General features: G+C 36.3%; 1 protein-coding gene across 5 annotated transcripts; it reads left to right on the top strand.

Moving 5' to 3' along the window:
- The first annotated feature begins 115 nt into the window (after nucleotides 1-115).
- C8H4orf33 (chromosome 8 C4orf33 homolog) lies at nucleotides 116-24,996 on the top strand. Of its 5 annotated transcripts, XM_062199618.1 has the most exons (8): nucleotides 2,046-2,120; nucleotides 3,048-3,192; nucleotides 7,111-7,300; nucleotides 11,805-11,865; nucleotides 16,043-16,094; nucleotides 16,210-16,409; nucleotides 18,707-18,857; nucleotides 20,652-24,996. In XM_062199618.1, exons 3-7 carry the CDS (start codon nucleotides 7,120-7,122, stop codon nucleotides 18,810-18,812), a joined length of 600 nt encoding a protein of 199 aa, XP_062055602.1. In that variant the 5' UTR covers nucleotides 2,046-2,120; nucleotides 3,048-3,192; nucleotides 7,111-7,119; the 3' UTR covers nucleotides 18,813-18,857; nucleotides 20,652-24,996. The 5 variants fall into 5 exon arrangements, with proteins under 5 accessions (XP_062055600.1, XP_062055603.1, XP_062055601.1 ...); XM_062199616.1 differs by lacking the exon at nucleotides 2,046-2,120 and adding an exon at nucleotides 116-191 and having other exon boundaries at nucleotides 18,707-24,996; XM_062199617.1 differs by lacking the exon at nucleotides 2,046-2,120 and adding an exon at nucleotides 167-248 and having other exon boundaries at nucleotides 18,707-24,996.
- The last annotated feature ends 71 nt before the right edge of the window (nucleotides 24,997-25,067 follow it).

Here is a 25,067-nt window from a genome sequence, read left to right as displayed (position 1 = left end):
CCGCTCCTTGGAGACGGTGACGCCGCCTGCGTCATCACGCGAGCGTCCGCCTTACGTCATCGCGCTCCTGCGAAACCTAGCAGGCTATTGGCTAGCTGTCGAGCGATGGGCGGAACCTTGAGAACCTGGATGACCGCAGGCTGAGCCACCGACTTGGCGCCGCGGGCAGGCGGCGGGCGAGTGTCTAACAGGTGGTGGGGCCCAGTGTTTGTTTTCTCTTTCTTTTGTAGAAAACTAAAAATTGTAACGTGAGTAGAGCATTAAGTGGCTTCCGTATCTTTGGGTTATGAATATGCTGTGCACATTCTTGACAAGGGTCTCTCGGGGTGGCAAAGCCGTCGGTTCCGGCCGCTGGGGGCGGAACCCAGGCTGCGGTCCTCAGAGTCCCTCGCCGCGGCGGCGTCTGTGGAGAATTTCTGTATATGGATATGTTTGTCTCCAGAAGCTAAGTACTGGCTTGGCCCTCGGGGCTCTCCAACGAAAGGAGGCAGCTACTGTTTAAATATTTAGCTGTGTGGTAGTAAGGGATGTGGTTGGAAGTCCTCCAAAGATCTGCCAATTCCGCAGTGTTTTCTTCAGATTGGTTCCTCGAATAGAGAAAGATTACACTTTTTGCAGGAGAGAAATAGGTAAAATTTACATTTCTGAGTAGATTACAATTTCCTTTTTTAAAACATTGGTTTTGTCTGAGTTTAAATCTCACTTTAAAAAAAAAAAGAAAAAGATTTATTTATTTAAAAGAGTTTCTGAGAGGGAGAAATGACGGGGGGCGGGGGTGGAGAGGGAGAGAGAGAGACAATCTTCCATCACCTGATTCACTCCCCAAATGGCCACAACAGCTGGAGCTGACCAAGTCTCCCACATGGGTGCAGAGGCCCAAGGACTTGGGCCATCTTCTGCTTCCCAGGCCATAGCAGAGAGCTGTACCCAAAGCAGAGCAGCAGGGACAGGAACCAGATTCCCTATGTGATGCCTGTGCCACCAGGTACAACAGGACAGTGGGCCCAAAGTTTCACTTTTTGAAAGTCAATTAACATTGGAGTAAATCTCAATACTAGCAATGAAAATATTAATTTGAAGGAAATCACTAGTTTTCTTGTTTTTAAATAGATTGTATTTTTATGGATTGAAGAAAAGTTTTGCTAAGCAGACTTGTCGTAAATACACCTGAATATAGCTTTGGCTTCTCTTTAACAGTTTAAGAAATTTTGTTGTCCTAAACTCATAATGTTCTCTAAACAGAATACATTTAACAAACACACATTTAAAAATGTGTCAGTGTTTCAGCTGGTTATTTGAAGGCCTATTATGGGCCTTAGAGCATGTTCACTATTAATAGAATGAGATATTCCCTTCCTTTCAAGACTAGCTGTAAAATACAGATATGTAGTAAGTAAATATAGAGATTTAATTTAGCTTTGACTTGCTGGAGATATTGTTCTTGTTTTTAGTGACCATGAAGTTAGCACAGAAATTTGTTGGAAGGAAAATTGTGCAAACCCCAACTTCTTTTTTGAAATTCGGTGTATGACTTTCTTCCAGAACTTCTTATGGGCCTGCTTGTACTTCCCCTACATTTGCACCATTTATGTGGTCATATTGTGGTTTAACATGGCATCAAACAAATTGTTCTAACTTTATGTTTGTACTCAAAGTTGATAAGCTAATGGTGTGGAAGGAAGCAAGGACTACATTCTGGATATAAATGATGCATAAATATCTAAAGTGGGCATTTTTAGTTTGCACTTGAGTTATTTGGCTTTTATGGTAATGGTCAGGGTCAATAAATCCACAATCTTGTGTGTGTTGTGTATGTTTTTACATGACTTTACTGGTTGACTTTTCACAGAGTACTTTCAAAATAATTGTCATCATTAGGAAATAAAATTGTGATGATTCTACTTATCCTTAAAGTATCTCCTCTAGTGTTTCTCCTTTTAAAATCTTCCACTGCCTTCTCAACTTCCCTTAAAGTAGGTACCTCCTGAGTGCTACTCCATGATTCTTCCTGCAGTCTCTCTCATGTTGTTTGTAGTTTGTCTCCACACTCCATTATACTGCCTGGAACACAATAAGGATTCAGCACACATCAGATGAAAGGATTAAAGAATTCAGTGAATGTGAGTGGAAAATATCAATATAAATTGAGTGAAAGAAGTGAGAAAGAAAAGTACTTAAGAAGTACTTAATTTTTAACCATTCTCAAGCCAGTAACTCATGGCTTTTTTTTTTTTTTTTGCTAGTTTTCTGTAATAAAGAAAACCCTTGAAAATTGTATAGACTGAAAATTAGAGACAAATCTAAAACTGAGCTATTCAACCGATTGACATTGAGAACCCAGTAGTATGTGCAGAATATCATGAGCATTATAAATTTGGAAGTTTAAGCAAAGGTCAAAACTGATCACATAGTATGGTTCCATGTCAAAAATCATTGCCAGGGGCTGGTGCTGTGGTGTAGAGGATAAAGCTGCCGCCTGCAGTGCTGGCATCCCATATGGGCGCCAATTCGAGTCTGAGCTGCTCCACTTCCCATCCAGCTCTCTGCTATGGCCTGGAAAAGCAGTAGAAGATGGCCCAAGTCCTTGGGCCCCTTAACCCCCATGGGAGACCTCAAGGAAGCTCCTGGCTCCCGGCTTTGGATCAGTGCAGCTCTGGCTGTTGTGGCCAATTGGAAAGTGAACCAGCAGATAGAAGACCTTTCTCTCTCTCTCTGCATCTCCTTCGCTCTCTATGTAACTCTGACTTTCAAATAAATAGATCTTAAAAAAAAAAATCACTGCCAGTCATGCATATGCCTCCCAGTAGCATAATTTAAAGTTAGTGTAATCCAATTGATAGTTTTTGCTTATACTGCCAGTTAACGTTTAATTCAGTAAATGAATTATTACTGTGTATGCTCTATTGTGATCTTAATGATTTACAGTTGTTTTTTTTTTCCAAATTGTTTCACAGTATTTGTATTTCTGAGTTATTTTCCTTCTTCCAGCAAACCGCTCAAAACTTAGCGGAATGATTAAAAGACCCTTCAACATTTTTTTTCCCCAGGAAAACCAGACATCTCTGTGTCAACTCTCCAGATCCCTCCCGGAGCAGCGTACCAGCACATGGGCAGCTGGGTGGAGCCCTTGCCAGTGTTCTGGGAGCTCCGTGGAAAGGAGGGAGCCGGTGACAGGACTGAAAGAGCTTCCTGGTCTGTGCTTTCTCGTTATACCCCCTTTGTTCTGGCACTGCTTGCGCCATGCCCAGTCTGCTTATTAGGCTTTTTCCCTGAAAAAGTACTGAAGAGTTTTACTCTTCAGCCGCCTCCTGCTGGCAAGGCTGACTCCCGTTTGCACCCTGACTTCCTCATTTCTCTTTAAAAGAGCGGGACAAGGGGATGGGGGCAAACTGGAAAGAAAGAATTGTTGTAGAAAAATTAAACTTTTTCCCATAAGAGGAATTTGGAACTCCTGGTCAATTGTTTTGTTGAGGAAACACCTTTCTATAACTCCCTTTTGAACTTTAGGGATTTTTTTTTTTCTTACATTAGACTCTGCTTCCAAGTTAGGCTCCTTTCTCCTCATTTCCATAGCTAAAGTAAAGCAGTGAAAATACTTGAAAAAAATTTTTGATGAAGAGTAATTTGAAGCATATAGGTGTTTTAAAAAAACCAGACTAATAATAAATACTTTCTATAAAAAGACTAAACGGGGACAGTGTACACCATCACTTGCTATGTTGGCATTCCATATTGGAGTGAAGTTCAAATCCTGAAAGGTTGGCTTTTGATAGAGCTCCCTGCTAATGTTCCTGGGAAAGCAGCAGATGTCTCAAGTGCCTGGGCCCCTGCCACCCACAGAGGAGACCCAGGTGGAGTTCTTCACTCCTGGCTTTGTTCAGACATTTGAAGAATAACCCAAGGATGGACGATCCTCCCTCTCTGTTTCTTTCTCCCTTTCTGCCATTCAAGAAAATAAAAGGTAAATGGATTGGAAGTGGGTCAGCTGGGACATGAACCCATGCCCATATGAGATGCCGGCACTGCAGGAAGCGGCTTTACCTGATATGCCACAATGCCAGTTCCTGCCTCATTCTTTAATAGCTTTGCAATATTTCATGGTGTGAAATAACCTAATTTCTTTACTATTCCTGTACAGAAGGGCATTTAAGTTGCTCTATGTTATGTTTTCTAAACATTGCCGCCACAAGCATCATTATACTTACGTCATTCTGAGTATGTGCAGGTAAACTCCTTGAACTAAAATTAATGAGCCAAGAAATACTTGAATTTTTATTTTGATAGATATTGAAATATTGCTTTACAAAGAGGCTGTAGCAATTATATTGACACAATAGTAATACATGATTTTTCCAACCTCCTCATTAGTACAACATGTTATCAAGTTTCTGATACTCTATAATCTAAGTGAAAAATAGTCATTTATTGTTTAGTTGGCATTTCTTTTCTTTATTTGGTCTGCGCCAGACCAAAGTCAGGAGACTGGAACTCAATCTGAATCTCCTATGGGTCGCAAGACCCAAATGCTTGAACCATCACCTTCTGCCTCCCAGATTACATATTAGCAAGAAGCTGGACTTGCAAGCCGTGTTACTCCAACCCAATAAGGGGTGTGAATGTCCCAAGCAGTATCTTAACTCTTAAGGCAAATACCTGCCTTTAGTTTGCATTTTTGTTATTGTAAGTGAGGTGGAACAGTTTGTATTCTCTTTCTGTGAACTGGCTGTAACATATCTTTCGACCACTTTTTTCATTGCAGTTTAGATGTTTCCTTTTTTGATTTCTAGGAGCTATTTTTAAAAAATTAGCTACTTTTCTGAAATATGAATGACACGTACTTTTTCCTTGATTTTCTTTTGAATTTATTAATGGTAGGCTTATTTGGTGGTGGTGGGATGGGCAGAGGTAAAGTGAGGCTTCTGCTTTTAATTTTGTTATTTTTATGAGGTTAATGTTTGGGTTATATTTTTCAAGGTTTCCTCTACTGTAAGATCTTTTTTTAAAAGTGATTTTTTCTTTTCATATGATTTTGTGTTTAAATCTGATTTATTTAAAACATAGTTTGATAAAGGGATTCCACTGTATTAAACTGGATTGCAAAAAGAATCAATTGATAATCAAAGTGGTCCTGATTGATTAGGAACATGAGACTCATCCCAACTCTTCATAGCCATTTTATATATTATTTCCCCAGCACCTGGTATGATACCTGAATAAATTGAAAGAACATATCTGGGTATGTTATATCAATTTTGCTATTAGCCATTCTATTGCTTTATAGCAATACAATGGATAACGATGTCATTAACACAGTTGATTTCTGCTATACAAAAACTTATAATAAAATTTTACATATAGGAACTAGAGCATTTGATTTGCTGAACAAATAAATAGTGAGCTCCTATTACTTCCAGGCATTCTAGCTGGGGGTTGAGGAGACACTGAATAATTATCTTCTATGATGTAAGTGCTCTAAATCAAAGTGAAACAGTGTACAGGAAATAGTGACAGGGAGGGGGGAGCCCAGATGGTGAAGGGCATTGACAATTAAATTCTCACCACTTAAGGAGCACACATGCAAACAAAGAAATTGAAAGGCAGTGGGGTTAAGTGGCAGGAAGTAACTAAAAGAGCTGAGGGAAGATGTCTGAGTGCATGTTTTCTTTAGGCTTGATGGGTAACTAGTGGGCAGGACTATACTTTTTTGATTAACATTTTAATAGGTTTTATGCATACTTAAGTATTTACATGACTCCTCCAGTGCCCACAACAGCTGGAACTGGGCCAGACTGAAACTGTGAACCAGGATTTCTATACAGATTTCAGGAGTGGGTAGAAGAGACCCAACTACCTGAGCCATCACCTGCCAGCTCTCAAGATGTACATTAATAGGAAGCTGCATAGGAAGTGGAGGCAAGGCTCAAACCCAGGCACTCCAGTTTTGGATGCTGGTATCCCAAGTGGTGGCTTCACAGCTGCAGCTCTGGAGAGCTCCCATCTGTGAATCTGTTCCCCAAATCCCCACAGCAACTCTCTCTCTCCCTTTCTCTCTGTTACTGTGCCTTTCAAATAAATACATAAATAAGTAAATCCTAAACAAATATTGTGTTCTGGATAAGGTATAATTGGAGGAATCCACCATTCTCAAAATGAAGTTTCATCTCCTTGAAGATTCTTGAAATGTCTTCATCAAGGAAAAATGGCTAACATGGATTTATTTTCTAGTATGCTAGTTATGTGACCTTGGAGAAGTCTGTTTCTTCATTTATAAGCAGAATAATAATAGTTTCTTTTTAAGTTTGTAGTGAAATCAGATATTGTTTATAAAATACCCAATCCATGAGTTGAGCCAAATATTTATTGATACAATACCATATCTTTCCATTGAAAACTTAATTAAAAAACAGGTACTTGTTCATTCAAAGATTAAATGATAGCAGATTCAATTCCCATTTTTCAATATAGAGAAGTTATTAACCAAAGGAGTAATGATTTAGCAGTCAAAATATAGAAAATTGAAAAGAGAAAGAAGGTATACAAAGGAGCAAAGGAACACAAAATTGAACTTCACTAACCTTTAGATAGTTAAAGTCTGTTCCCCAGAAAAGATTTTCGGCAAAAAAAGAATAGATGTTAGAAGCACTGCATCTACTAATTTATGAAGTTTTTTTTTTTTTTAAAGAATCAAGTTAAATTTTATTATAAACACCTTGATTCCCAGAGAATGTGGTGCAGACACCTGCATGTAAAGACAAAGAATGATGCATAAACTCATGGTGCTTGTAGTTGAACTTAAGCCTGTAAACAGTTCCTACAGTAGCCTTAATTCTAGTTTTTAAAAGTGATTTCATGTACTCTTTATGAGAGAACTACAGCTGGATCTGAATCTGAAATTTTTAATCTTAGAAGGTTCACTACCTATTTTAGAACAGAACCCTGAGTCCATGATTTGCAACAACATAGGTGGCCATTTGACTCCCAGGACCAGGTTCTTGCCACTTAGCTGCCTTCTTGTCTGCTATTCAACTTTGAAAATTTTATGCCTAACTAAAGGAAGCATTTGTCTATTGTTTAAAAGTTGGTTTTAACATTTTTTATTTTTTGCTTTAGAGTCTTCAGATGGATTTTAAAATTGAACACACGTGGGATGGTTTTCCAGTGAGGCACGAGCCAGTTTTTTTCAGGCTGAATCCAGATGAGGGAGGAGTAATGATGAAAGTTAGTGCTCCATTTTTCAATGATCCTCCAGCCCCTCTAGGAGAACCAGGGAAGGCTTTCAATGAACTGTGGAATTATGAAGGTAAGTGGAAGAACTGTATTTTATTGAAAACATAAGTCTTATAATAATCTCTCACAGAACTATTATTTTATCTTGCTGTTAGGAAGTGCCTCCACATAACTAGTGTGTGCAGTTTCTGATATTCCAGCCAATCTCTCATCTTGATTTTATCTCCTTTACCTATGTGACCTCAACTATATAACTAGAACAGTGAAAATGGCAATTACAAACCCAGATTTTTTATTACTGCCATATTTCCAACTTCCTTAACTTCTATTTCCTATTCTAAGAGTTCAGCATTTCTGTTTTGTCTTTAAGTAGCTTCAAATTGTCACTTTAAACATTTAAACCATATTTATAGAAGCTTTGGGGTATTTTACTTATTGTAAAATCACCGTCAACTTTAATATGAAATGCAATTTTTACATTATTTTCTCAAGTAATCTCACATATCAGATAATACCAAAAGACTAAAAGATATACTGTGAAGTTGAACTGTTTCAGATTTGCTCCATGATACTCTTTTACTGCATCTTAATTAAGCTACCACATTCATCATTCTGACTTTTTGGGAGGCCGTTCCCAGATCACAAACCAGGATAGAGTTCAGACCTTTGCTATAAGCTTTCAATATAATCATGAATTGGGCCACTATATTCAACCACAAACTTTTTGTATAAGATTTGTTTATTTGAAAGGCAGAGTAACAGGGAGACAGAAGGAGGGACTAAGAAAGAGAAATCTTCCATTTGTAGGTTCACTCCCTAAATGTCCACAACAGCCATATCTTCCACTGCCTTTTTAGGTCCGTTAGAGGGAAGCTGGATCAGAAGTGGAGTAACCAGGGCTTGAACCAGCTGTCTTATTTGGGATGCTGGTGTCGACAGTGCTGGCTTAACACACTGCGCCACAATACTGGCCCCTTAATCAAAAACTCTTGACTTCTGAAAGGTTAATGATCTTACACTGCCTGCATATTCTTATCAGTGCACTTCCCATTCTCCCTGACTCAAATGCATATAATTTAAGGTCTAATTCACATTCTATTTCTTCAAAAAGCCTTTGCTAAATCATCTAGTCAATACTAACATTTGCTTTCTCTATACCACTTGTACAGCACACACTTTGTCAGTGTGATTTTGTCATATATTAAGCTTATTTTTTGTTATTTATATAGAACTTGTATACACCAATTTCCTAGTGTTATACACACCAATGTAACTTACCTACTGGAAATACTACAAACAGCAAAGTCAATAATTCCTAAACTGAACTCATCTGCTTCTGGCATGAATATTTCTTTTCTAGTTACCCAATCTCAACCAGTGGCACTAATACTATACCAAATCACCAATCTAGAGATTATGAGGTCTCTGCAAGATATTCTTCTTTCTCTCTGTCTCCGAATTTAGATTTATTTACTAAGATCTATTAGTTTCACGAGCTAAATGTTCCTCTACTTCACTGTCTCCTGTTTATCCCCTCAATCCTTGCCATAGGTTTTACCTAGGTTAGGGCAGAACCTTCTAAATAGTATATTTTTGTTTAAATATGTCCTTGATTTAGAAGCCAGAACTTTCTGTCTAAAAGAAATTTAAACTCATAATTCAACTACTTAAAAACTCCTCATGCTTCATATTCTTTCATGTAAAGTAAAACTTTTTTCTAGTTTTTAGGTAACTCTATTTTAGTTTTAGTGAACTCTATTTAAGAATTTTCGTGGCCTGGCCCCCGTTCTCTCTGTGATATCACCAGTTCTTCCTACATTGAAAGAGTTGCTGAGTGAATACCAAACTGCTTGTGGTTCGTCAAATGAGGCACAGTATTTCTTAACTGTGTGCCTTTGATTGTGCTGTTCTCTCACCCCATAACGCCCTTTCCATCATTTTCGTTTTTCACCTGGTTCCATCTTTTTTTCAAGATGAAGCCTGGAATCCTTCCCTAAACTACTTTTATTGAGCTAAATGTCTGCGTCCTATATCGCACTGCAATTCACACATCTGTCCCCTCCCCCATTTTGGGATTTTTATTAAAACGTTTTACTTTAGTGCCTGCTTTGATTGTGAGGTAATTAATGTACTCCTACAATCTGATGCAGTGTTTAATAAAGAGAAGCTGCAAAATGTTTGGAAAATAATGATGGAAAATAGAAGGTGCGCACTCGTGTGTGTGTGTGTGTTTACAGAGAGAGAGAGAGAGAGAGAGAGAGAGAGAGAGAGAGAAAGGGAGATTGAGAAGGAATTGGCTCACATGGCTATAGAGGCTGGCAAGTCCAAATTCTGCAAAGTAAGGCTGGCAGACTGGAGATCTAGGGAAGAGTTGAGTTTCAGTTCAAATCTGAAAACTCTGCTGGCAGAGCTTACCTTCTGAAGGTCAATCTTTTTCCTTTAAATGGTTGAATTATATCCACCCACACTATGGACTATATCCACTGTCCACTATGGACAGTTGTTCCCACACGCACTTCTGCTAAAAATATTTAAAATATTTAAAATAAACTTTCCCTCTTCCATCCCATGCCCATCTGTAAGGTGAAATCTGCTTTTCTTCCAAATATATAACAAGGAATTCCCCTCCATGAACCCCCTCCTCTTTCCCACCTGAATATGGGAGCGGCCCCCTCTCTGCGTCAGGGCCGTCTGTGGGCCGCCCTCCGCTGCCTTCCTCCCGCAGTGACTGTGCCAGTGTAGTACGCGCCTGGCCCCTGAGCCCAAAGGGCCGCTGGTCTCCTTCCTGTGTATGGCATCTTCCCCACACTCCCCCCTCATGTCGCCTGTATTTATGACCTACTCAAGCTGTATGAGGTGCTGAAGCCTGGACACCCCTGGCGGGTGGGCCTGTGGTGGTGTTCTGCCCCTTCCCTTTGTTCCAATAAAGTGTGGGAGTTGAAAAAAAAAAAAAAAAAAGCAGGCCAGAGGGGCTGCATGTCATCACTTCAACGAAAACCTGAATTCTTTTGCTGATTTGGCCTCATGTTTTCCGTAAATGAGATTCCAGACATATTTTTGCTTTACTAAAAATCTACTGATTTAAATATTCATCTCATGTAAAAAAATACCTTCACAGAAACATCTAGAATTATGTTACCAAATAAAACTGGTATCTATTTATATCTATATTTGGATGTATCTATCTAGATATACACAGGTAATAAAATAAATAAAATAAAAAGGATACAATGTATTCATTAAAAGGAATATGGTATTTACATGCTGGAAAGTTTTTTTTTTTTGTTTTTTTTTTTTTTTTTTGATAGGCAGAGTGGACAGAGAGAGAGACAGAGAGAAAGGTCTTCCTTTACTGTTGGTTCACCCTCCAATGGCTGCTGCTGCCGGCCCATTGCTGCCGGCGCACCGCGCTGATCCAAAGGCAGGAGCCAGGTGCTTCTCCTAGTCTCCCATGGGGTGCAGGGCCCAAGCACTTGGGCCATCCTCCACTGCACTCCCGGGCCACAGCAGAGAGCTGGCCTGGAAGAGGGGCAACTGGGACAGAATCCGGCGCCCCGACCGGGACTAGAACCCGGCATGCCGGCGCTGCTAGGCGGAGGATTAGCCTGTTGAGTCACGGTGCCGGTGGAAAGTTTCTTTAGTGGAAAAAGTTAAATTGTAGGCAAGTATGGTACCATGTTAATGTTTTTTCAATCTAAGCAAGTAAAATAGTATGTAGAAGCATAGAAAAGTCTATAAATTTTAGATCAAAAACAGTGCCTTTTTACTTACTATGCATTTGTGTTGTTTTAATTATTCCCAAGAAAGATGTATTACTTTAATAATTAACCAATTTTTTAAAAATAGCACATGCTTAGAAAATTCCAGAAAATTATAAAAAAGAAAGGTCACTTCCCTGTATTCCACCATCACAAATAGCCAGTCTTAACACTTTTGGGTATAATTTGAAGACATCTAGTCACAGTCACACAGGCACAGTCTAATTTCATGTTCATTCATTGCTGCTTTGCTGCCCACTCATGAAATATCATGGATATTTTCTCATATCACAGATATGTAACCATACCTTTGATTTTAATGGCTTTATTTTATTCCACAATCTATTTAAGAGCTCTCCTCTATAATAGAGTTCTTTATAAAATAAGAGATAATCCTATATAATACAAAATACTCAGATAATTTCCAATTTTTGAGCACTATTTTGATGAATAGCACTATTCTTACTTCTTTTCCAACTTGTCTGATTATTTCCTTTAGGATAAATTCCTAGAAAATAATAATTGGTTCAAAGTCTGTGTGATAATACTGATTTCTAACATCATCAGTACTAAGTTTTATTAATCTTTTAATTTATAGCAGTCTATCATGGGAGAAAACCAATGATAATTTACTTCCTATGTACTTTTTCTTTGAGGAAATATCTATTATTTTTGCCCCTTTTTCTCCTGGGAATAATAATACAGCTTAAAATGATTAATTAGTTCATTAGTTCATGTTATTTTCAAATAAATAAACCAATTATTTATTATTGAAGCAAACTTTAATTTCTCAATATGTTATATCTCTGTATCCAAAAGTTGTGGAAGCATTTTTCTTGAATGATGTAAGTCAGCAGTATCTAGAAGTTGAACTTTGTCCGTAAGTATTAAGTATTTTTTCTTAATCATTAATACATGATTTGAACACATTATTTTCTAGTTACTAATCATATGGTAAAAGTAAAAGCTCATTAATTCCAGATAATTAGAGACATTGCTAATCTGAATTATATGCTTTTATATAATTTCTTACTTTCAAATACAGTGTGTGTTTAGAATATGCATTCTCAGCATTTGAAAAAATTATGTTGATGTTATTTTCAATTAATTAATGCAGTTATTTTCCAAATAAATATAACATTTTTGTGAAGTAAAAAATTAACATAGAACAAAATTCTTTTCCTAATTATTTACTCTAAAAATTTGCATTGTTATATATTAACATTTATTATTATATTATATATTATAATTATATAATTATAATTATATATTATATTATTTCATAAATAAAGGGATACACTGATATAATGAATTGAAATATCTAATGAAAATACTTCTCTGAGGAGATTTTTAACTCATTAGACAAAGCTTTAGTTTTTGTGTATGACATAAGTATATATTTGTGTATTCTTTCTTTTATTCATCATGCATTTATTGATTATATTCTATATCATTTTTGCATTCAATTCCAGAAATAAAAACTAAATCATACATGAATTGTCCCAGATTTATTAAAATACTAACATTGGATCTCTTTATTCAAGATTAACTATATCCTTGGGCACCCTCTTTATGTTGTTGGAAACATTTTTTTCTTGTAGATGTGAAAAAGTAAATTTAATACCCATCTGTCATCTAAATTATAGCCAAATTTAAATTGATATTTAATAAACAGCATGTTTTTTATATTGCCATAATTCATTTTTTAAACTTAGCTTTTAAATCTTTTTATCCCATAAACTCTTTTTTTCTTTTTAATATGAGAGGGAGGGAGGGAGGGAGAGAGAGAGAGAGAAAGAGAGAGAGAGAGCCCTTATCCACTGGTTCATTTCCAAAGTGCCCTCATCAAACCCTTGCTGGGGCTGAAGCTTGGAACCAGGAATTTATCCCGGATCTACATTTGATCTTAGCCAAAAGGCCAAGAAGTGATAGGAATTTGTTCCAGATCTTTCATGTGGGTGACAGAACTCAGTCACGTGAGCCATTACCCCACTGCCTCGTAGGGTTTGTATTAACAGTGATCTGGAGTCAAGAGCTAGAGGCAAGTTATTTACCCAGGTACTTCAATGTAGGATGAAGTTTTAACTATCATATTAACCTCTGGACTAAACACTTGCCCCACCATATTCATTATAAATGCCATTGGAATGCCTTTTGGTATCAATATCCAGTACTTGTTTCTCAATAGTCTAGCCAGAGAGCTTCAAACAGTTGAGCTAAGTGAGACTTTAGATATCCTTTTATTTTCCATTATTTTGAATTTTTTTCAAACTCTAATGTGAAAATCTAGCTGTAGCACTTATTTGTTTATTTTAATTTATCTGAAAGGTATATACAGAGGGAAACAGAGAGAGACAGATCTCTCACCCATTGGTTCACTCCCCAAATGAGCACAACAGTCAAGGCTGGGACAGACTTAAGCCAGGAACCTAAACCCAGTGTGGGTCTCTGACATGGGTTGGAGAGACCCAGTGATTTCACTCATCAACTGCTGCTGTCCCAAGCGGTATGCATTAGCAGGGAGCTGGATTCAGGAGTGAAGCCAGGACTTGAACCAAAGCATTCAGATATGGTATGTGGACATCCCAGGCTGTGTCTTAACCACTGTACCAAATGCCTACCCCAGCATTTATTTGTTAAGGATAATAATTACAAATATTTATGTATATCAGCTTTCAACTAACATGCCATAATCTTTTCTTGAAAAACTTGAGGGCTGGCATTCTGACGTAGAGGGTTAAGCTGCCACCTGTGATGCCAGCATCCCGTATGAGTGCCAGTTTGAGTCCCAGCTGCTCCACTTCCAATGCAACTTTCTGCTAATGTGCCTGGGAAAGCAGTAGAAGATGGCACAAGTGTTTGCGCCCCTGCACCCATGTGGGACACCCAGGAGAAGCTCCTGGCTCCTGGCTTTGGCCTGGCTCAGCCCTAGCCATTGAAGCCATTTTGGGGAGTGAACAAGCAGATGGAAGGTCTCTCTTTCTTTCCCTTTCTCTAACTCTGCCTTGCAAATAAGTGAAAAATAAATCTTTAATAAAAATTAAAAATGTGATAAATTCTCACAGACAGCCATGAAAATTAAGACAATTTCAACTAGTTTGCAATTATTTTGACCCTACAAGTGAGACATCTAAGACAAATATTTGTAACTTATCTAAAAGAAAGAAAAGAACATCGGTCTGCCAGAATTCTGAAATTTGGCCCTCAATTGTAACTTTATTACAAGGTAGTAATCAGTTTATTCCTAAAGTGATCACTTAACATTGGTTGAATAATTAGATTCTCTTTTGTTAAGACATTACATAGTGATTACTATGTGAAATTAATAAATTTTCCATGTTGAAATCCTTGGAATAATTTGGTTGCATGTAATTCAGGATAGGTAGTAATCAAGAATCATGATTTTTCAGCCCTTAATGCATTCGGATCTGGCTAAAAAGCCCATGAGAGTATTTCAGGCATGGAAAGCCAAGACACTCCAGCAAAAAAAAAAAAAAAAAAAAAAAAAAAAAAAAAAAAAAACCTAAATGAAAGATCTCTGTGAGTGAGATCCCAGTGGAAAGAACGGGCCATCAAAGAAGGCAGTACCTTTCTCTGAAGGGAGGAGAGAACTTCCACTTTGACTATGACCTTGACTAAATAAGATCAGAGTTGGCGAACTCAAGAGGCTTCCATAGCCTTGGCAGCTCATGGCAAGAGCCTCGGGTGATTACTGACGTCATAAATAAGAGTGTAAATTGTTAAATCCACAACAGGAGTCACTGTGCATTTACTCCCTATGTAGGATCTCTGTCCTTAATGTGTTGTACTATGTGAGTTAATGGTATAACTAGTCCTCAAACAGTACTTTATACTTTGTGTTTCTATGTGGGTGCAAACTGTTGAAATCTTTACTTAGTATATACTAAGTTGATATTCTGTATATAAAGATAATTGAAAATGAATCTTGATGAAGAATGGGACGGGAGAGGGAGTGGGAGATGAGATGGTTGTGGGTGGGAGGGTGGTTATGGGGGGAAAAAGCTGCTATAATCCAAAAGTTGTACTTTGGAAATTCATATTTATTAAATAAAAGTTTAAAAAAAATCATGATTTTTGCCTCAGGCAATCACTTCCGATAAAAGTTTATTAGGTTTTAAGAAAGTAGCAGGAAGAATATCATTGTTTTAATTTGTGGGAGTTTTTACTCATCCTGGGATATTCCCAAGGCTGCATAATAAAAATAATCAAAGGAATTTTAAAATGGAAAATAATACTTATCTTCTGCTAGAATAGTTACTGAAGAAAATTTTCCCTAAAAATTCACGAAAGACCAATTGTATAAAAATGTTTAATATAATATTTTCCAGAGACAGTAAATTTGCTCATGTAAATACATGAAAGGCTTTGATTCTTACAGACCTGAGTAGTCTTAATTGTGAACTCTTACTAGAAGTTCCTTTTAAATTATATTGTATTTCTTTCTGAAAATGTGATATTGTTACCCAAACTAAGGGTAGAAAGCAGGCAAACACAACTCTCAGGTAGGTTGGGGACAGTGTTGTGAAAAATAGATAAAGATTAAAATGTTTGGCCTGTTGACTAGTTTTAAGCAGTCTGTGTTTTATATTTCCAATCTTCTTAAGTCATCTCAAGATATTTTTCTTACAGATATAACTTTTAGAATGTTGTTGGATTCAGACTTGGAAATTGGTCCCTGCTCCCCTTAGGATATTTTATTTTTGAAACCGGCCTTTTTAAAATAAGCTCCAAATAATGTATCCCTCACCCCTTTTTCATATCTTGAATTACTTAACCAAATGAATTATTTTAAATAATTTCTTATTTAAAGAATATAAAAAGCAATCTAGACACTTAGGCATGGGATGGTAGCTGTCTAAAAAGTGTATCATATGTAAATAGCCAAACACAATGCTCTCCTTATAATTACCTCATATTGTATTACATCTTTCAGTTATTTGGAAATTTAGTTAAAGCATACATGTTCTAGATATAAAGGATAGTGAAGAAAATAACTTTTGTTTTCAAACACTCAAGAAGAATCTTAATTTTGACAGCCATGGGCAGCATTTGGTGCTTTTACTCTCTGGAAGAAGAAATGTGTGGAAAGTAAGTACTTAAAAATTCTTAAATGCACAAGTACAGTGTGTGTGTGTGTGTATGTGTGTGTGTTTAAAATGCAAGTTTTAATTTTCTTTTTGTGTTTCACATATTGTTTCTGTAGCAAGAACTTGCTTTATCCTTCAAAGTGTCCAGAGGTGAGACAAAATGGGAAGGCGAAGCTTATCTTCCTTGGAGTTATTTCCCACCAAGTGTGACAAAATTCAATTTGTATGCAATTCATGGATCAAAAGAGAAGAGAAGTTACGAAGCTCTTTACCCTGTCCCTCAGCATGAACTACAAGAAGGACAGAAGCCTGATTTGTAAGTAAGAAGCACTGGAAGATGTGTCCTAACTATGGAGCTTTTTGGAAATTAATTCTTGTTAGAGCAGTAGTAACATTTTATGGTCAAAGAGAGCGCTTAGCTGAGTCTTATGTTCCCTAATGGTCCTCAATAAATACCTGATCGAGTAACTTTGAACTGACCTCATCTCACCCACTACTGTCAGTAGAGCACTTGTTTTTCTACAGAGGTGTGAGAAAAAGTCCTGTTTACTGCATGTTGCAACAGGTGATAGGGTAATAGAGTTGCAAATTCATTTATTATTGTATTTAGAAATAAATGACCGGGGGCATCAGTTTCCTGGGTGAGTGAAGAATTAATAAACCCTTTCCCCTGCAGTGGGAGAATCTTACCTTCAGTTATCTCTAGTTTTTTTTTTTTTTTTCCTCTTAGTAACTTCATGGGATAAAAATGTCAATTATGTTTCTAAGTAATATTGCTGTGATAACAAGTGACCTGTAATTGGTAAATTACATCTAGACAGTAATTTTCAAAAATGTTTCACTCACAACATTGCAGATTTTTTTCTCCACTGCCTTCTCAATTCCTTTTTTTAAAAAAGGTTTATTTATTTACTTATTCTAAAGGTAGAGTGACAGAGACATTAGAAGTATTTGTGTTTGTGTGTGTGTGCATGCGCATGTGTGCACATGTGTATGTGCTTGTTGTGGAGTACTGGGGGAAGATGCAACAAATGGGTGCAACAGCCAGGTTCAGGCCAGGCCAAAGCCAGGAGCTCATGACTCCACTTAAGGCTATCAAATGGGTAGCAGGAGTCCAAGTAGTTGGGTTATCAGTTACTGCCTTCCCAGGCACATCAGCAGAAAGCTGAATTAAACAAAGAGGTGCGAGGACTCAAACTTGCACTCTGATTTGGTATGTTAGCAGCACAAGCAGCAGCTCAACGCACTGCACCACAATGCTATCCCCATAGATGAATAATTTTGAATAAACTATAAATACATGATGAGAAAATTTGGCTTTGAGATTCCCCTTGAACAGTGTTCTCTGTGTTCCCCAGAGAGCTATGCCAATAAGAGATACTTCCTCCTATAGGGCAACAGGCATTTGAACCAAGGTTCCCCAAATCTTTGCCAATTTGCATCTTGTCTCTTTGTACCTGGAGCTGTTACCTAGGGAGACCATAACCAGTCTTATGACGGCTTCCTGTATTGCTGCAAAAATTGCTCTCTTAGGGATGAAAGCCAGATGCTATTCTGGGGTCAGGCTGTAATCCTGTTCTATATCTGTTTTTGAGTGTACTTGCTCTGGCCAAGTTAGTCTGGTGAGTCCACGTGTTTAGAAGAGCCTATTAAAGGTATCCTGGTGAGCACTGCCCCATGGTAGACTGATATCCCTACCTTTTAACCCTTTTAATGTGTTATATGCGCTGTCCTTTCTCTCCTTCTCTGCCCTTTGCTTCCTATCATACTCTTCACTCTACTTTGACGTCATCTTTTCTAGCATATTCATTTATTATGCCTGAAACACTTTCCTCATTTCCCTTCATTTTTCTCCGCAGTCCTGATGCTTTCATGGCCTCCTTCTCCCTTTTTTTCTTGTATCCTTCGCTGTTGTTTCCTTAACCTTCTACTCTGAGGTTCACACTTGTGACTCAAACTGGTTCATCCTGGCAGGTGGGCAGAATGCAGTAGGAATCTAGAAACTGCAACTGACTCCTAGCTCTTATCCCCAAATGGCATGTTGCTCTAGCTCTTCATGAGCCGATGCCTTCCTGTGCTCAGGCTCCCCATTTGTACATTATTGGATGCTTAGTAGTTAAATGTTTTTCTGGATTGATAAGTTACTGTTAGTAACCTCACTTGCTTTTCAAAAAAAAAAAAAAAAAACGTAAGTAAGTCTGTTCTCTAATATGGAAGCTGAACCTTTTAAAGCAATTGCTTATAGGACTAGTGTAAGCTATTTCAAAGTTTGAATATAAAATATGAATAAGAATACAGTATGATTTCTTTTAAACTAGGTAGAATGAGTTAGGTTTTGAGGGTTGATTTTTATTTCTCCCTTCAGCTATGAGGGAGCTATTTGCAGAATTGAAAGGAGAATGCTTTGAAATATGGGTGAATGTTTTCAGAGCTGAGTGTTTGATAGCTAGAGTGAAAAAAATTGTACATATGGAAAACATCTTACCTTTGGTATTTCTTGAAATAGAATGTTGTCCTATCACACATATGACAAAATAAAATAGCCCTTCAAGGCAACTATTTCATACATGCATAATTCATTTCAATTTCTACCTTCATTTTCTTTGCTTCTAGCCATCGTCTAGAATACTTTAAGCCTTTAAATTTTAACACACTACTTGGAGAAGAATGGAAACAACCAGAATCAGATCTATGGCTGAAGGAGAAACCTGACGTATAAGGAGTAAACTATCATAGAAATCATTTTTTCTCTATACATTTGAAGGTAAACCACTGATAAGAATCAGTCTTTTTAAGACACAATGAACACAGTTCAACATGATATTTTCATAGAGGTCACTGACAATATCCTCTCTCTGTTATTGACAAGAGAATAATGATTTCATCCATATGGTTCAAATATTTTTAAGAGTCACTTAGCCTAGGAACCATGGTGTCAATAGGTTCTACCTTCTGCTTGTATTTCTGTCACCCAGTAGCTCTCATTCTGTTAACTAAAGTCATTCTTTTTCTCCTCACTTCCCTAAACCTCCACAACATCTTATTTGTACATTTTTGAACTCCATGTCTATATAGTAATTTTAAAACTAGAAATCCTTCCATTCTAGAAATTAGTAGAAAAAAAGTGACCTATTGCAGCTGACCAGGAAATGAATGTATGCTTAGACATCTTAGACATCCTTAAGATACATGAATTATTTCAACAGCTTTGTCTCCCTGTCTAGTGACTATTTTTACTCTGTACAAAGAGATGGAATGAAGTAGTCTTGAATTCAAGCAGTGCTCTACTTTTATGTACAAATCAGTGTCATTTTCTTAATGGTGTTACACAAGATTAAAATGTCTTAATTTTACTTTGTAAGCATCAGATAGTCCTGGTCTAGAGTTTTCAGGTTTTGTGTTGTAGCATTTCAGTAGACAGTCTGTGAACTTCTCTACCAAGCGTGGTGTTTCTCCAGGATTCTTAACTCAGAGCGTAGGAGTCTTGCAGAAGATGAAGCTTTACTAGCTGTAGAAGTACATCGTGGTCTACCTTACAGTATACTTTTTCTACTTCCTTATCAACATAAGTCGAAATTTTGGGAGGATTTATTCAGATCTCCATTTTCTGACTTCTTTGCAGATAGAGTGACTATAAAATGGTTCAGTGCTATGAGCTCTATGTACAGAATTGTATCACATAACAGTTTCAGTCAAAAATAGATTGCATGTATCATGATGGTCCTATAATATTATCATGGAGCTGTAAAATTCTATTGTCTAGTGATATTGTAGCTGTCATAATGCTATGGTACAATGCATTACATGTCTGTGGTGATGCTGGCATAAATAAGCCTTCTACACTGCCTGTCAAAAGTATAGCACATAATTAGTACATAATACTTGATGATAGTAAACAAGAATTTTATTGGTTTATTTACCTACTCTACTATGCTTTTTATAATTATTTTAGTGTAAACTTCCTACTTATTAACAGTATTTACTATAGCACTACGCTGTGTTCCACCAACAGTGGTCCCATACTTCTCATGTTTACCACGACTCTTGATTGCATCGAGTCCATGTTGAATGATTGACCTATGTCAGATAGGTGTGTGAAAGTACATTGTATGATATTTGCACAATGATGACACTGACTAATGATGCATTTCCCAGAATATATCCCATCCTTAGGGGATATATAATTAAATGTGAGTACAATGTTAGATTTAAGACTTCAAAAAAGAAACTTTAGACATGAACGTCTCTGCTGCTATTTACCTTTAGTCCATTGCCCCTCCTCTTTTTCATAATTGAAGAATTTATTTTTGAGATAACACACTAGCTGCATTATGATAATGGGGAAATAACCCAGGGATAGCTGAGCAGAAATACAAAGATGCCCAGTTTCAAATTGCACAATACTCCAGAGTAATATATGTAGACTGCCAAACTACAGACTTAATGTATTAGAAAAACTGCCTAATTTATTTAAGCCACTTTTAAAGTACTAAATGTTTCCATTAAATAAAGCCAAATGTAATTCCTAACTGTATTATCTTTTCATCACTGTATTAAGTACTTGAGAGAAACTTCTTATGAAGCAAGAATGTGTATTTTGGCTCATCTTTTGGAGGTTCACAGTCCAAGATTTGGTGATCCTGTTGGTCTGGCATCTAATGAAGGTGATGAAGAAGGGTCTCATGATGACTCAGGAGGCAAACAGATAGGGTCTATGGTCTTCTTCATGTCTGTAAATCTGTCTTTATAAAGCCACCATAATCTGATCATGGAGGTCCCACCTAAACAACTTAATCCAATCTAATTACTTCCCCAAGGTCAAACCCTTCAGACAATACAATTGAATTAGGTCTGCACCATTTGTCCATTAGCCATTAACATTAATCCACTAACTATTAACATAAGACATTGGGAACCAAGCACTTAACACAAGGGCCTTTGGGAGATATCCAAACTATGCAAACTATAGCACTAATACATTATTCTTCCTGTTAGTTGAAAAATAAGAACTGCTCTCCCTCAAGTTAGAAACAAGGCAAGAATATCTGCTCTCACAGCTTCTGTTCAGCATTATATTAGAAGTTCTAGCCAATGCAGTGAAGTAAAATATAAGACAAAAATAAGAAATAATAAAAATATTTTGAAATTATTGTGTTTGTGGGAAATGCAAGGGAATACATAACTTTATAGAGTTAAAAAGCCAATATATTAAAATTTTCAATTATATTTCAACATATTATAAAAATAATTTGAAACTAAAATTTAAAACCTAAAAATAATTTATATTAACATAAAAACATGAAATAACCAGGACTGAATCTAACCACAATGTGCAAAATGTCTATATTGATTAGATTCGAATATTTTAGAAATTCCCACAAGTTTATAAATTCAAAGAAATCCTAGTTAAAAAATCTCAGAAGACTTTTGGGTAGAAATTAACAAGCTGAACCAAATTTTATATGGAAATACAAAGGATGTTAAATAGCCAATTTTGAGAGGAACGAAATTTGAGGATTTACACTACCTGACTTCAACGTTTTTTTTTTTATTAAAATTTAAATTTTTAAAAAATTTTTAAAATTAATCTTCAGTAATGAAGATAATATTGGCACAAATTAGATAAACATAGCAGTCAACAGAATAGGGAGATCCACATAAATATGGGCAATCGATTTTTGATAAAGGTGCTTGTGCATTATTAGTAGTAAGGGAAAAGATAGTATTTCAACAAATAGTGTTGGAATAACTGGGAAAACATGGGAAAAAGAAAACCTTAACCCATTCTTAATATCCAAGAAAAAAATTAACCTAAATGTGATGTTGTATGAAAAACAAACATTCTGGGGGAAAATCTTTACAATCCAGGGAAGAAAAATATTTTTTTGAAATATATAAAAAGGACTAACCAATGACAAAAATAATAAATTGAACTATTCCAAAATTGAAAATTTCTGTTAATCAAAAGCCTCTGTAAAGAAAGTGAAAAGGTGGCTGGCACTGTGGCATAGTAGGTAAAGTCACTGCCTGCAATGCTGGCATCCCATATGGGTGTTGGTTCAAGTCCCAGCTGCTCTACTTCTGATCCAGCTCCCAGATAATGGCTTAGGAAAAGCAGCAGAAGGTTTTTTTTTTTTTTTTCCCTACATGCCTGGGCCCCTGGAGGAATGTCCTGACTCCTGGCTTTGGCCTGGACCATTGTGGCCATTTGGGAAGTGAACCAGTGAATGGAAAGTCTCTTTCTTTCTCTCTCTGTAACTCTGACTTTCAAATAAATAAACAACATTTTTAAAAAAGATGAAAAAGCAAGCCACTTGTCAGGAGAGAGAATATCCAAAATGCTTGTATCTAATGAAGGACTGTTACCTGGAATATATGAAGAACTACAAAGCTGCAATAAAAAGACAAGCCAATTAAAAGGGCAAAAGTGTTAGATACTTCACAGAGTAAAATATACAAAAGGTCAATATGTATATAGAAAGGCTGTGTACCTAACCATCAAGCAAACATTAAACCACTATTACCCAATGATTGAAAACAGGAAAAATACACACAGTGGCTACTGGGCTAAAGTTTTAATGCATTAATGAACAGGTGTAGTTGCAACTAGAACTCTCATACAGTTCTGAGTTGGAATGTAAAATAGTATAATTACTCTGAAGATCGTTTGGCAGCTTCCGAGTGAAATACATACTTGTGACGCAGATTCCCTGTATACTGGTTATCAACTTTCCTGAGTCTGGTGAGACAAAACACTGAACAGACTAAGTTGCATGAAGCAGGTTTATTACAGATAGGCAGCAAGGGACCACAGACGTCTAGGATTTATTGCAAGCTGGTCTTCAAAAGCTCAGGACCTACCTGGGGTAGACAGTCTTATCCTTAAGTGCCCAGCTTGCACTGTAGCTAAAAGACTGGAAAGCTGCTTGCTCTTCTTGTGTAACCCTGGGTAACAGGAATCACTGGGCTAAACTGGTGAAGGACATCCTGTTTCTAGGGGGGACTAGAACAGAGGCTTGGGCTGTTCCAGCCAGTCCCTTCCTGTCAATTGAGAAAGAAGGCAGAATTAGATTTGTCCAAGGCCATCCAGAGAACAGTCCTGTAATACCCTAGGATTCAGCCATTTTATTTTTAGATATAAATCTAGGAGAGATGAATACCCAGAGCAATTTTATTCATAATAGCATAAGATTGTAGACTACCAAATTTCCATCCATAGGCAAATAGATAAACAAACTTTAATATAGTCAAACAATGGAATACTAATTGAAAAAGGGACTGATAACAAGCAAAACCTAGACGAATCTCTAAATTATATTGAGTAAAATAAAGCAGACATAACATTGTATAATTGTATTGTATGATAGTTTTGGATAGGAAAGTCATATTAAAATAATGTAGGATACTTCATTATAAATTACCTGAAACAATTTTATAAATGTAAATAAATAATATACCCTTATAGAAATTTAGTATTTGAAAGTGGGTATTTGTAACAGCTATTTTAAATTTGCTTTTCAACTGCAGGATCATAAAAGCATAATAATTGCTTTGTTTAAAATATGCATAAATGCATTTCCTAGTAGTGTTTTGAATTGTTAACTGTAATATCAAACAGGTTCTCTCCAAATAGATTACACAGTGTGTGTTATTTATTCAGGTAGTTTCTCATGCTTTGCCAACTCCATGAAATAATAAGTCACAGTCCAAAGAGAAATACATTTTGTTTTTATTTTTAGCTCCAGAGAACTTCCAATATTAAAAAATGTTTTCTGTCACTTAAAAATATTTAATTCTTCCTTATAGTTAAATGTTCAGTTTTTGGGAGACAGAACATAATTATTTTAATTAATCTGGTATATAAAAAGAAAAAGAATCAAATAGTTAAATGTTCAGTTTTTGGGAGACAGAACATAATTATTTTAATTAATCTGATATATAAAAAGAAAAAGAATCAAATAGTTAAATGTTCAGTTTTTGGGAGACAGAACATAATCATTTTAGTTAATCTGATATATAAAAAGAAAAAGAATCAGTAACAAGAGGATGGAGCAATTATACTAAGCCCTCAGCACTTTTATTCATGCCTCAAAGTCCAAGGATTGTCCCCTCTTTCCCATTTAATTTCCCAGAACATTTATTAATTTTTATATTTAATTGACACATTGTGGTTGTACATATTTGTGGGGTACAGTGTGATGTTTTAATACATATCTTAAATGTATAATACATTTGTATATTAGTCATCTTAGACATTTATCATTTGCCTGTGTTGGTAGGATTTAAGCTCTACTATCTACTTTTTGATATTCAATTAATTATTTTCAATCATAATTATCTTACTGTGCTGTGGAACATTAGAAGCTATTTCTAACTGTACCCCTGTATCACCAAACCCTTTCCAGTATCTGCTAGCCAGTCTTCTGTTCCCTAATTCTATGAGATCAACTTTTAATTTCCGCTTGTGGGAACACAAATTAATTATGTTTCTGTGCCTAACTTATTTTACCTGTGTAATGTCCTTTGGTTCCATACATGTTGCTGCAAATGACAGAATTTTGTTCTTTTATGGTTGCATAATATTCCATTGTGTGTATGTATTGCATTTTCTTTATCCATTCATCTGTCAATAGACACATAAGTTGGTTCCATACCTTGGCTATTGTGAATAGTGCCGCAATAAATATATGAGTACAGATATCTATTTGACATATTTGTTTCATTTATTTTGCATTTATAGCCAGTACTAGGAGTTCTGGATTATGTGGCAGTTCTATGAATATCTCTGAAATACTATTTTGTACAATGGCTGTTAATTTATGTTCCTACCAACAATATATGAGATTTCTTCTTTTTCTTTGTCCTTTCCAACATTTGTTGTCTTTTTGATAATAGATTTTCCAACAGGGATCTGATGATATTTCACTGTAGTTTTGATTTACATTTCTGTGATGATCAGTGCTTTTTTAGTATT

This window comes from Lepus europaeus, chromosome 8 (assembly GCF_033115175.1).
Source record: "Lepus europaeus isolate LE1 chromosome 8, mLepTim1.pri, whole genome shotgun sequence".
In the NCBI taxonomy this organism is placed as follows: Eukaryota; Metazoa; Chordata; class Mammalia; order Lagomorpha; family Leporidae; genus Lepus; species Lepus europaeus.
The sequence above is the reverse complement of the archived record's forward strand: the minus strand, read 5'-3'. Positions and strand labels throughout refer to the sequence as shown.